The sequence below is a fragment of the Amphibalanus amphitrite genome, unplaced genomic scaffold, assembly GCF_019059575.1.
Source record: "Amphibalanus amphitrite isolate SeventyFive unplaced genomic scaffold, NRLGWU_Aamphi_draft 000569F_arrow, whole genome shotgun sequence".
NCBI lineage: Eukaryota > Metazoa > Arthropoda > Thecostraca > Balanomorpha > Balanidae > Amphibalanus > Amphibalanus amphitrite.
Window position 1 is genome coordinate 351,113 of NW_024882063.1, and position 14,306 is coordinate 365,418.

Here is a 14,306-nt window from a genome sequence, read left to right on the forward strand (position 1 = left end):
GCATAATGTTGCCCGCCGTTGGCAGAAGTGCGCCGGTATCGTCTATCCAAGTCAGAATAGCTATATGTTTGGGACTTAAGCTAGCTTGTGGCAGGAATCTATCACTTTATTCAACTTTAATTTAATCATTTTCCAGATTGGTATGCCTTATGATAATAATAATGTTAATATTCGTTTTTTTCACCCATTACAGACTTCTCTAGTGAAGAATGGGGCCATGTATGTCCTGGCCTACCTGCACCCCGCGACTGCCGCCGGTGCAGAGCTAATGAAAAAATCACAAATGTTTGATGGTGGTTATTTAAGAAACCTTATTGAAAATTATTCAGTAAGTTGTTGTTGTTGTTGTTGTTGTTGTTGTTGTTGTTGTTGTTGTTGTTGTTGTTAAAGTTATAGTTATTGTCCTGGCGTTGTTATTGTTCTCGTTCTCGTTCTCGTGCCCGAATAAATGTGCTGCAGCGCTACTCAGTCTGTTTACTTGCGGGTGGCGGTCGAGAGTCGGGGGCACTGGTCGACGGAATTCCGTCGACGGAATTCCGTCGACCGTGCCTCGACCCCGAAGGCCAGTAGTGGTACTAGTTAACTAGTGCCACTACTGGCCTTGAGCTAGTACCATTACTAGCCTTGGGGGCTAGTACCATTACTGGGTATCGATTAGTAGGCAGTGGCTAGTTACCTTACCAGGCAGGGGCTGTTATGACACCTAGTAGACGCACTACCCACGCTATTTACGTGCGTGTTGTCAAACTAGGTGGAGCACGGTGGTCGTATGCATACGAGGCACAGCCTTGTCGAACAAGCTTGTTACTCGGCAACTAGCCTAAAATTAGCCAAATTTACACGCTCCTGCAATGTTATTTTTGCGCTGAGAATTCCTCTACGAGGGGCTTGTAAGTTTTTTTTACACACTGTAAAAAAAACTTACAAGCCCCTCGTAGAGGAATTCTCAGCGCAAAAATAACATTGCAGGAGCGTGTAAATTTGGCTAATTTTAGGCTAGTTGCCGAGTAACAAGCTTGTTCGACAAGGCTGTGCCTCGTATGCATACGACCACCGTGCTCCACCTAGTTTGACAACACGCACGTAAATAGCGTGGGTAGTGCGTCTACTAGGTGTCATAACAGCCCCTGCCTGGTAAGGTAACTAGCCACTGCCTACTAATCCATACCCAGTAATGGTACTAGCCCCCAAGACTAGTAATGGTACTAGCTCAAGACCAGTAGTGGCACTAGTTAACTAGTACCACTACTGGTCTTCGGGGTCGTGGCACGGTCGACGGAATTCCGTCGACGGAATTCCGTCGACCAGTGCCCCCGACTCTCGACCGCCACCCGCAAGTAAACAGACTGAGTAGCGCTGCAGCACATTTATTCGGGCACGAGAACGAGAACGAGAACAATAACAACGCCACGACAATAACTATAACTTTAACAACAACAACAACAACAACAACAACAACAACAACAACAACAACAACAACAACAACAACAACTAACTGAATAATTTTCAATAAGGTTTCTTAAATAACCACCATCAAACATTTGTGATTTTTTCATTAGCTCTGCACCGGCGGCAGTCGCGGGGTGCAGGTAGGCCAGGACATACATGGCCCCATTCATCACCAGAGAAGTCTGTAATGGGTGAAAAAACGAATATTAACATTATTATTATCATAAGGCATACCAATCTGGAAAATGATTAAATTAAAGTTGAATAAAGTGATAGATTCCTGCCACAAGCTAGCTTAAGTCCCAAACATATAGCTATTCTGACTTGGATAGACGATTCCGGCGCACTTCTGCCAACGACGGGGAACATTATGCGATACTATACATCTTCTAAGAAGCTCAACAACATAATAACTTTTGTTTACAAATGGACAACCTTTTTGTTGAGCACACAGCAAATGATACAAGATGCCTCACCTTCAATCAAGCCAAAGAGCAGTTGGGCAGACACACACAGCAATGGCGACGCAACACAAAATGGACGCCGGCTCCCGGAAGCGGGGGGGGGGGGACTCCTTCTGAAAGCAGCCACAGACTCCTAGGTTGTAACATGCGACGAGGATAGCTATGAGGCACATCCTCATAGCCATCCGAAGCCGCTTACCACGCAAGCTTGCCAGCACGGTTACCAGCTGCAGGCGTTCGTGACAACAAGCGGGGTTGCACGCAAGGTTATCCGTTTAGTAGGTGCCAGCCGGGGCCTCGTCAGCTGAGCTAATAGCGAAATGACCTAATTGAGGGACACGCTAAAAACTGGCCGAGAACAAGCCAACGGCAGGTAACACTGTGAGGCTGTGCGTAGTTCATTAACACTGCGCAAAATTAGGTTCCTGAACATGTTCTCGCTCGTAGGCATTTGTTCCACAAGCGGCATTGTTAACGTGCATGGCTCTGACTACTAATGTCCATATATGTTGTAACGAGGAGCAAGGGAGGCACTCGTAAAAAATGCCTAATTTCAAAATTAGCTAGTGAATTTTTTTTACAGTGCAGTGTATAGGCGTCACCTTGTTGAGTACTAGTCTGGGCCTTGTGAACCTACCAACTTCTGGATAGGCATAGCCGTTTCCTTGTCGGTTCAACAACCCCTGGTTTGTTGATGAACTAGCCTTTGACTGGGCATTGCTAGTTTACAAATTGTCAACAAGTAAGTGTACTAACGCTCAGTTCGAACTTGTTCTTCCTTACAATCGCTTTGTTTGCGTTGATAACCTTAAGAACTTACGATTCGCGTTCGTTTTCAATTGCCACGATACTGATTCAGGAAATATTTTCTATACGGACAGGTCATTTTTTGGCTGGAAGTGGTGCACAAAATCATGACTGGCATCAGTTATTGCTCAAAGGCTTGCGCTGACAAGAAACGAAATACTGATGGGTTATATAATCGATGAATGCATACACCACATCCATTCGGAAGTTTCTGGAATCATTAGTATTTATTACGGTCACGTACCTACATCACGTAGTATGTAACTAGGGTGACCCGCGTGCTCCGCAACGCGAAAAGGAATATTTTCGATCGGCGGGTGTTCGGTTGTTCTTGTGTCGGTTGGGTTATCTATCCATTTCGGTCGATTGCTTTTTGACGGCTAAACGTTTTGGTTTGTGGAAAAAATATCCACCGCATCGAGGTGCCCGTGTCTGAAAAGCATGCTTTCCACTTCAGAATCTGTCAAATGTGCTTTATAATTTAGGCGCGTAGTTTTATGACAAATTAAAGGCGTAGATAATTTTCACTAAAAATCGTTTTGCAGAGGTTTGAAACATTTATATTTTTAAGAATACTGTTGCTTGTCATGCAAACGTGATGATTGGATCTTGGAGAGAATTGAATGCTCTTTCCAGTGATAGCATTTTCAATTGTCAAACGTATCAGGCTAAGCAGCAAAATCCGCGTAATTATTTAGTGGCACATTTTGGACAAATACCATTTAATTCAGCGATTTTTTCCACATTGCTTTTGATCAATTAGCTTTTCACAATTTTTCCATGAGAGACGGTACATTTTTATTGCTAATAGGCGCTGTTTCAACTCATTCCGTCTGACGATCCCCTGAAATTAATATAAATTCCCAAATCCGTCCAAAACGTCCATTTTTCAAAAGAAAGTGTCCTCCCCGGTGCACGTGGCGCGTGCCAACCCCTGCACCGCACACCATTCGATAGCCCGTTCGATTCTCTACACGATGCTGTTTTCCCCGTACCGGTCGGGCCCACGGTTACCGAGATATTGCACCGGGACCGGACCCGTGTCGGGCAAATTTGGCTGTTTTCGCCCGTTTTTGCCAGCCGATTAATACATGTAAAGTCTATGACGCGAATTTGCACTTTTTGGGCACGCGCCACGCGCTCGCTATCGATCCGATCGAGCCGAGACCCATCAAAGGCACGTTGTCCATCCTTGTTCTATGAGTTGCGCAAACTTCAGCGCGGTAGGTGCAACGGTGTGACCTGTAACCCGCGCTACGTAGCACCATGTCGCGACCTTCGTAATAGACAGAAACTACGTCACCTCAAATAGTAATATAGACAAGCGGCTGCGCCACTTGCTTTGCTGCGTGGTAGGAAAAAATTGCGGCACCAGCCAATTTGCTTTCGAATGGTGTTCGATTCAAATCAATGTGTCGTCTAGAAGCATTGATACGGACGGAAATGTGAAGAGAATTTAAAAAAGAATTGTTCTGAGGGCGTTGTTGGATGAAATTTGGGTGATACGGGGTCAAAGGGGTCATCCCCGGTCACTTTGGGTCAGGCCAGGTCACATAGGTCACCTCTCGTCCGCTGGGATCAGCCCGGGCCACTGTTCTGCTTTTGCCTCCACCACTGCCCCTACCCCTACCACTACCCCTACCCCTACCCCTACCACTACTACTACCCCTACTACTACCCCTACTACTACCCCTACTACTACCCCTACCACTACTACTACACATACTCATACCCCTACCCCTACCACTACCCCTACCCCTACCCCTACTACTACTCCTACCACTACCCCTACCCCTACCACTACCCCTACCCCTACCTCCTACCACTACCACTACCCCTACCACTACCACTACCTACCACTGGGTCATGTCAGGTCACAGAATTGGATCCGGCAATAAGTATTTTAAAAAATCAGGCTTAAAAAAGTTTCTAGCCCTGCTCCTATTCGTGCCATTCCATTACGCTTAACCTTATAGGTCGGAAATGGCGCATTGTGACAAATGTGGCGCATTGCGGTAAATGCGGCGCATCTGTACCTGTTGGCTGAATATGCATCCTGGCACCAAATTGCGCCCATATCGGACCATATTTAACAAAACTGTTCGATTTGCGGCAAAAATGACGCCCTGAGATAATTGTGGCGCATTGCGGCAAACGCGGTGAATTTGTAAACTCGTATCACAAACTGTTTCCATCGAACGAAAATCAACACATTTTTTTCGCCACCATTTATCAAAATCAATAATTTCACCATCCGCCAATGCGAGGCACCCGCCACCGATCGGCATGCATTTAGCTCAGTAAGTTTGTCGACCCCGGCTCTCAATGAAGATCTACGAACCGATCAAAATTTCATTGGCGTTCTTCCAGCGCGCCCCACGCGCGAACCGTGCACCCCAGCGAGTCGGAACCTAGAAAAGGCGCTGACCCGCTCTGTCACCTAGAAGGTGTGCAAATTTCAACCCCCTACGATATACCGTCTGCCCTGTAGGCCGGCTAAATTGAACCCACTACACGGCGTGGCGGACAAACAGACAGACGGATCCTGTTCAAATAGTAATATAGACAAGCGGCTGCGCCACTTGCTTTGCTGCGTGGTAGGAAAAAATTGCGGCACCAGCCAATTTGCTTTCGAATGGTGTTTGATTCAAGTCGATGTGTCGTCTAGAAGCATAGATATGGACGGAAATGTGAAGAGAATTTAAAAAAGAACTGTCCTGAAGGCGTTGTTGGATGAAATTTGGGTGATACGGGGTCAATACGGGTCAAAGGGGTCAGCCCCGGTCGGTTTGGGTCAGGCCAGGTCACATAGGTCACCTCTCGTCCACTGGGATCAGCCCGGGCCACTGTTCTGCTTTTGCCTCCACCACTACCCCTACCCCTACCACTACCCCTACCACTACTACTACCCCTACCACTACCCCTACCCCTACCCCTACCACTACCCCTACCCCTACCACTACCCCTACATCTACCCCTACCCCTACCACTACTACTACCCATACTCCTACCCCTACCACTACCCCTACCCTACCACTACCCCTACTACTACCCCTACTACTACCCCTACCACTACCCCTACAACTACTACTACTCCTACGACTACCCCTACCCCTACCTCTACCACTACAATACCCCTACCACTACCCCTACCACAACCCTTATCACTACCCCTACCACTACCCCTACCACTACCCCTACCACTACCCCTACCACTACCACTACCCCTACCCCTACCACTACCCCTAACCCTACCACTACTACTACCCCTACCACTACCCCTACTACTACTCCTACTACTACCCCTACCACTACTACTATCCCTACTACTACCCCTACCCCTACCACTACCCCTACCACTACCCCTACCAACACCGCTGGGTCATGTCAGGTCACAGAATAATTGGATCCAATCAGTACTAAAATATCAGACTTGAAGTGTTCCCAGCCCTGCCCCTATTCGTGCCATTCCATTACCCTTACTCGATTTTGTCGAAAATGGCGCTTTGTGACAAATGTGGCGCATTGCAGCAAACGTGGCGCATTTTCACCCGGTGATTGAGCATGCATCTTTGCACCAAATTGCGCCCATATCGGACCATTTTTAACAAAACTGTTCGATTTGCGGCAAAAATGACGCCCTTAGATAATTGTGGCGCATTGCGGCAAACGCGGTGAATTTGTAAAATCGTATCACAAACTGTTTCCATCGAACGGAAAATCAACACATTCTCTCGCCACTTTTTATTCAAATTAAAAACTTGCCCATCCGCCAATGCGAGGCACCCGCCACCGATCGGCATGCATTTATCCACAAAGTTTGTCGACCCCGGCTCTCAATGAAGATCTACGAACCGATCAAAATTTCATTGGCGTTCTTCCAGCGCGCGCCACGCGCGAACCGTGCACCCCAGCGAGTCGGAACCTAGAAAAGGCGCTGACCCGTTCTGTCACCTATAAGGTGTGCAAATTTCAGCCCCCTACGTCGTACCGTCTGCCCTGTAGCCGTAACAAATTGAACCCACTACACGATGTGCGGACACACAGACTCACAGACTCACAGACGGATTCTGTTTGAATAGTAAGTTAGATTAATACTTTTGACTGGAGACAATTCCAAGTGCATATTTTCGAATGGATGTGGTAAATGCATGAGGTATAAGGTATACCTATCGTGCACCGTCAGCATATAAGTCTTTGAAGCAAGAACTGCTGCGTATGTGGAAGAACATGGTTTTGTGCATCGCATCAAGCCAGAAGTATAACATGCCCGTATGACGAATATTTCCACATTGACCATAACAATCATGGCAGTTGCACGATCACGCAGATAATTCGAATAAAGCATGATCGCCAACCAGATTAGCTTTTACAGCCCATATATGTCCATCAGTTAAGTTAAAAATACAAAGAGTTGAATTAAAGGCAAATAAATGTATTTATATATAAAAAAACACCGACCGCAAAACATCTGCTCACATGTGCATGCAAAGGTCTGGCCCACTTACATTGCGCGCGCAGGGGAAGGGAGGCGTCTCGACCGTATAGGCACGATTAGTGCGTCCCGCAGGCCAGAGCGGGCCTCACTCACAGCACGAACACCACAGTTCACAGATTTCACTTTTTACTGCACAAATGCTGGAACAGCCCTCGTCGCTGATCCATGCTGCACGGCGGCCGCGCGACAACTGCTGGTTTGAACGGTTTGAAACCGCCGCGCCGGGGCCGGACGGCGACCGCTGATTGGTCCGCCAAGTCTGACGTCACGGGCGCAGCTGACCATGTGTATGCTGACCAGCTGACCAGTACAAGTTAGGCGCCGGTTAAATAACCATGCGGCAACAAGTTTCCAAAACTGGTTAAGAAACAAACGTTGAAACAAATGTAGAGTTGGTCTGGATACTGAGAAGTTGGTGTGCATAGTAACTATTGACTCGTAGTTGTCATCTGACAAGCAATGCACCAGACAACGGCTTGTTTGAAAAGTATCAGTTGGTAAACATACCAAGAGATGATTGGTTATATTACACAAGACTTGTCAATTTGGTTTACAGTGTACAGGGACCCGGAAAGGACACTCCTGCCCTGGCTGTGTCCTCTCGTCTGCAGGTCGGTATGCTGTACCATGCTGTACTATGAGATAAAGTGATTTGAAATAAGAACAGACTGATATATACCGGGTGGCCCAAAAAAAAACGTTCCGAACTTTGGAGGCCTATATCTCAAATTCGAGTGCAAATAACGAGCCAAAATTTTCATCAAGCCTGCGTCACTTCTTTGCGCATTGGTATGCCAAATTATAACACTGTACCATAATTTTCAAGCCAGCAATCTTATGTTGAATCAAGTAAGAAGTTTTTGCTTTTTTTTTTGCCGTTGTTGAACGGAAGTAGTGATTGGCTTAGACGTACCATGTTAGAAAAAAATACAAAAAAAAAATAGAACGACTTGAATGATACCAGCACGTGTGTTGCTATTTTATATATTTTTGTCACACTTATGTGCCAAAAATTCAAATACTAAGCCAAAGTTGTGTTAATGGATGCCATTCGTTTCAACACAAGTCCTGTTTCGAGGCGAAGGAGTGGCACGGTGTATGGGTTACTGCTGATCGCCCTCCCTTCAAGAAGATCAAATTGTAAATCGACCGAATAAGAAAAAAAGCTAGAGGGAATGTGTCACCCTGAGGCCTGAACCACCAATGAGACTAGTTGCCAGTAGCAGTCATGGCTGTAGGCCGTGGTGCCGAGATGGAAGTGGCCCGTTCACTCACATTTTTGGTAAACATCAGAGCAAAAAAGTGATTTTTACATGGCATGCTAGAAACACGAACCGTTTAAAAAGTAATTGACCGAATAACATAAAAATCATACCATTCACTGAAAATATATGTCGCATTGACTACCGGAAGTTTCAATGTTGTATCTTTATCACTTTCTGAGAAATATTGATTTAAAATTGGGAACGTTTTTTCTGGGCCACCCGGTACATATGCCAGTCTGTTCTTGTTTTATAAAACCATTATATTATAAATGTTGTATGTCGGCAAAATTTCGGTTCCTTAGTAAATTATAAGCCATAGTCCATTTATAAATATATTTTTTTTTTTGCATCACTGCTTATTGTCTATATCAGACCGTTTTCCTTTCGCGAAATCGCGAATTTCACGAATACATTTCAAGTTATTTGAGAAAGCGGCACCGTCTTGTGAGCGATGCCTTCGGCATTCTTGCGACCATGATGCACTCATGATGATGAGCTCAGTATTGTTACGGTAATGATGGAATAACGATCGAAGTAACAAAGTTCTGGGCAAACACTGACGTTGCAAATTGCAATCTTGTACCTGGTTCTAGAAACGTGAAAGCATTCGCATTCGAATGAATGAGTGGATTCATGGATGCAGACAGCATGCTTGCTATATCAGAAATGACTTTTTAGACTAACGAACAAATCTTACCGATAACGGAATTCGGTCAGCAGTCGGCACCAAAGCGAAATTGAAAAAGTTTCTCATCAGGCACAGCGAGTTGGTATTTTAGGATGACATCCTGGGGCCTGAAAGTGATAACGGGAAATACTTTCCGATGATAGGAGACGGTTCACCTGATTTTCAAAAGACGTAAAATATGTAGATGACTATTTCGTTATCGTTAATGCTATATTAATCAATGATCGTTTGACATCGCTCTATCGCTATGTCGGCCAGGTACCCGCACCTGGACCTATGTGAGGTCAGCAGTACCAGCAGCTCGACCAACAGCAGCGTCCATCACGGCGAGGGAGTCCTGTGGCGTTTCCTGCCGCTGGCTGACCCGTCTGTGGAGCTGTTCATCAGTCGCGACCTCGACTCCCTCCTGGGACAGGTGAGACCCGGGTGGAAGTTTGGCTTAACGGTTATCAAAGAATGAATGTTTCTCCGCTTTTTTGTATTTTTAACGTCTTAAGAAAGTTGAATTGATTTATTTAATTGCTATGTAGGTACACAGTTACCTTAGCGTGTAATAAATGGCACTTAAAATTGAATCGTCGACTATCGTTTATCTTCAAAGACCACATAGGTATTTCTTTTCGCGAATCATCCGAGGGGGATGTGAAGGCACTACAAGCATGAAGTTTAGCTATGTCGTGGTATGAGAAGATATTGTCCTTTAGGTACTGGCATACATTTCACCTAATTAATATCGAATTAGATATATGCAGGTACGGAAGTCCCGGCGAATGCATCAAGGCCTAATATTATATCGAGTAATTCGAACTCACCGTTTCGGGAAACGAGCCAAAAATTGGTCGATCTGCGATGACATTACGCTACCCCGACCCTAAACCGTGCAGAAGTAGCACACGTATATCACATGACCGTGATTGCGTCACGCGACTCGGGATGAACCGGGAGGATAATTCAGTGGCTGGATGGACGTCCTCCTCGCCTGGACCAGGCGGCGGATTCGATTTTGGCGTGGGGGGGCAAGATCCCAGTCGAGATGATGTCATATGCGGATCCAGAAAGGCGTTTTCGACGCTGTAGGGGACATACCCCCCAAAAAAGTGTCCAAAATCCAAAAACTCATCGGATTTCGATTCCTTACTGATCTTCTGCTGAACAGTATTAAGCAAAAAAAAAAATCCTGATAAAAAACTGTTTTATTAGGAAACATAAGGTACGTTTTGTCTATTTCGGGCGATGCAGGGGCCAGGGGAGGGAGAATAAATGTTTGCTTTAAATGCCCGCTCCCTGGATCCGCCAGTGGACGATGTAACGCTTTTCGTATTGCTGTGTTAGAAAAAAAAATCGCTAATGGGAAAAGTTGTGCCATAACCCGATCGCATATTAGATGTTGAAGAACGATTCCAAACCTTTTGAAGTAGGCGAGCGCTATTCTTCAATGAGGTAACTCGTTACCATTTCCTCTGTTCATTTTACGTTCGATTTCCGTTTAACCTTCCTTTAAAAAGTATTTCTGAGACAGATATCAAATGAAACTAGCTCACAGCGGGAGGAGACCGCTCAAACATTCAGAGATAGTCGGTCGCATCCTATTGGGACAGCGATCCGCCAGAAACACTCCCCAAGGCAGTGGTTCGCCAACTAAGCTCACCGAGACGGGCTGTCTCGATGGGTTTATACAGTTAGCCTACAGCAAGGCTTAACTAAGGCCCAAACGCTCGTCAAGCTGGGAACGAAGGGCTGAGGTGAGGGAGCGCGGCGGTGGGCTGGGGTGAAGGAACGGTGGACTGGAACGAGAATCCAGAAGCTCTTTTTGTTCTTGTTTTGTTTTGTTTTGTTTTGTTTTGTTTTGTTTTGTTTTGTTTTATGTTGTTTTGTTGGGTTAGGACCTTTCGGTCTGACGAGACCATTTCAGGGCCGGAAGGATGATAGGAATTAGGGGGAGACATTGGTCTGGGTTGACACCCTGGAGTCGCCGGGGCTGAGCCCGCCCGAAAGGACAGGCCGATCAGCCCCCCAAGCACTCTCTGCACCCGGCTACGGGGTGCGCTCCGTCGAGAGCAGTGGTGCCGCTCCAAGGGAGCAGCCCGCATGAGGTAAAGGTGCCTGTCCAGCCCGGAGTAGGGGTTGCGGCGTGGAGGAGAAGGATTTATGTGTCCTGAGGATGGAAGCGATGGAACGGAGCTGCCAGAAACTCTTGGTAGGGCGTTTCTTTATTAGGGCTTTAGGGTGCGCTGACTGCGGTAAGGTCCAAATTATCACACTAAATTTTGTCACATCTACCGGTTCAGGCACTCGAGAATCAGCGGCCAGTGATATCTGCAAAGACGAAGCATTTCCAACCCAGCTTCAGCCTGGTGTCAGGGTGCCTCAGGTGGCTTTAATTACAGTTGCACATACCAAACGACCTCAGTGCAGCCAGTCCATGTGGCCGAAACCATTCGGAACAGACTTCAACAAAAAGTGAGACAAGGTTAGTGCTATCGTTAAGTGCCATTATAGACTTGGTCCCCGTTGGCTTGACCCACTGGAAGGTGGTAGTTATCGGACGCTGTGGGGCATACTCATTTTTCCAAAATGCCTCAGATTTTGCTTTCTTGTTCATAGGCGGCGGAACGGGGAGGGCACCGGGGCACCGTGCCCCCCTTTGATTTTGGCATTTTTACGTTGGCCCTATGGACGTTGCATGGAAAGAATGGGACCAAAAGTCGGCAGTGCCCCCCCCCCCCTCCCCTTAATTGAAGGTGTTCCGCCGCTACTGTTCGTGTTTGATGCTCTTTATTCTATAGTCAGCCTTTAGACAGAAGGGGGGGGGGCCACTGGCACTAATGATCAGTGCCTTACCCTCAAAAGTTTCCAACATAAATTTTTACTTTTTTAATAGTGAAAACTGAAATAAAGCGGATACTGAACTGTGAGCATCCAGTTTTTACACTGGCCCCACACAAGCCTCCGAATGCCCAAAGCAGATCTCTGATGACTGGCCTTTGGGTGTCATACCATACCGTGCATTGGTCAATGTCGTCAATGTGTACGACCTCGGCCTTTACCATTTTATGCGCTGGAAACTGTTGCGCTCGAAAAAATCAGGGGAGTGGCTTATTATGAGCGCTCATCAGTCCTAACTACCCGCAAGCGAATGGCTAGCCCTTCTGTCTCCGCTCGCTTGCGATTTGGCATTTATGTAGGTACAAAATAGAGGCAAATGACCACTGAAGGTATGAGTTGCGTCTCTTGCACACATCTACATATAAATAGAATCTGAAGAGACAAAAAAAAATATATATAAAGCGGAAATAGTTAGCATTTACACATATTCAAAAGGCACCGTTGGACAAACTGTAGGAGCGCATAGCTATTAGCTGCAATATCAGATTATGGAAATTTTCCTCATGTTTAGGGCACAAATTATGGAGGGGCAAGAATATACGTTTGCCCCTCCTCCAAAAGTTTCTTAGGGAACGATGCCTCCTCTGCCACCCCGCATCCGTCGCCCCTGTAAACGGTCACTGAAGGCCTGGGTTGCCGCTGCGTCACGTTGACGCTTATAATGCCTCCAAAACTAGGTTGAAGAGAGGAAAACTTCAATTGAACGTAAACGCTTGCCATTTAAGAAAGGCAACGTATGATAAAGTATATGGGCATCTGGTTATATCTTCAGATGATCGAACGGAATAATCAGGTATATGGTTTCTTGTCTAAGCTTTGTCGCAAATTATGGGGGGGGGCAAAAAGATATGTTTGCCCCCCCACGAGTTTGCCAGGGGGGGCAGCTGCCCCCCCTGCCCCCCCGAATCCGCCGCCCCTGGGCCGCCTGGTGCCAAGAGCCCGGTTCACCGTGGCAGGGTGCACTAACACTGAGATATGGGAGTGCTTGTATGATGCTGAAAAGAAGTTCTGAAACTGGTCATGAATAACCACATGCGATGATAAGCAGCATATAAAAATAATGTTACCTACCAAGTACCACCCTGCTGTAGGCATCTCTGTGTGACACTTGTGGAGCTTTTATGAAGTTGTTTCACATGTTATACATTTTCGATGGTAGCTAGTGCAGAGTGCTCAAGCCCTCTTATTACCGTCACCACTTCGTCGTTTTGTTCCCAGTCTGTCAACGAAAAGGGGAAACAACGAACACGGAACAGTCATGAACCGATCGTCATGGGCTATAGGCCTTCCGCTTTACACAGTAACACAGCCCAACTCTTGAGTCTTGACCGACCTTTTCCGTCACTTCTGAACTAATCTATGTTTTTTTTTCTAGAGAGAGAGCGACGCAGTACAGGAGTGGATCAAGTCCGGTAAAACCATTCACGTGATGAGAGACCACCCTCTTCACTCCGTCAGCATTCTGGCAGGCGCCTGGGGAGCCCGAAACCACCGCTCTGACATCTATCGACCGCTGCGAGAACGCCTGGTGACTGTCACTGACACCGCAGCGCTGGTGCCCGGCGAGGACCAGCTCCGCCTCGAGAAGTTCGTGTACGGTCCTGCTGTGGAGCGAGATGATGTTTTGGAGCACGACAGCTACTTCTGTGGCCTGTTCGGGCCTTCACGACCCTTTCCTAGTCGTAGATATCTAAGCACGTACCCGCACTTTGTTGGTGATCGGGTAATGTTTCGAGACTACGTGAAGGAGATGCGGACGAATGAAAACTGGCTGTTTTATATTCGAAAGTGCCCGGAGAAGTGCCGTCCGAGTAGTCACCTGGACTGGCTGTGGTGCTAGGAGTGCGGAGCTATATGTGCTGATTAGAAGTAGAGCTGAAGCTGGTGAGATTAGAGTGGGCGGGGCAGGGATGGCTGTGCCTACGCCCTACATAGGTACATGAAGGCATTACGCTTAACATTTATCGGGTGGAACAGGACGGAAGCCTCTGTAATAATAATGCTCTAAATGAATCATAGCTAGATATCCAGGGCTACTGTGATACTTATGGCGCTGTGGCCTGTGACGCTTAAGATGCTGAGGCTGAGCTGGATGTAAGCGGCTTACTGTAAGCCCGTATTGCATTTGTATGTACCTACTTATTGATGAGCTTTTGTATTGAATAAATAAGAGCATTCGCAGCAAAAATTTGCATAACTTTAAAATATGCAATGATGGTCGACAACAAGCGTAAAAAGGAGCACGACAC

General features: G+C 46.7%; 1 protein-coding gene across 1 annotated transcript; it reads left to right on the forward strand.

Moving 5' to 3' along the window:
- Positions 1–9,418: 9,418 nt before the first annotated feature.
- On the forward strand, positions 9,419–14,175 carry LOC122394029. The gene is made up of 2 exons (XM_043390567.1): positions 9,419–9,586; positions 13,433–14,175. Exons 1-2 carry the CDS (start codon positions 9,419–9,421, stop codon positions 13,895–13,897), a joined length of 633 nt encoding a protein of 210 aa, XP_043246502.1. The 3' UTR covers positions 13,898–14,175.
- Positions 14,176–14,306: the final 131 nt, after the last annotated feature.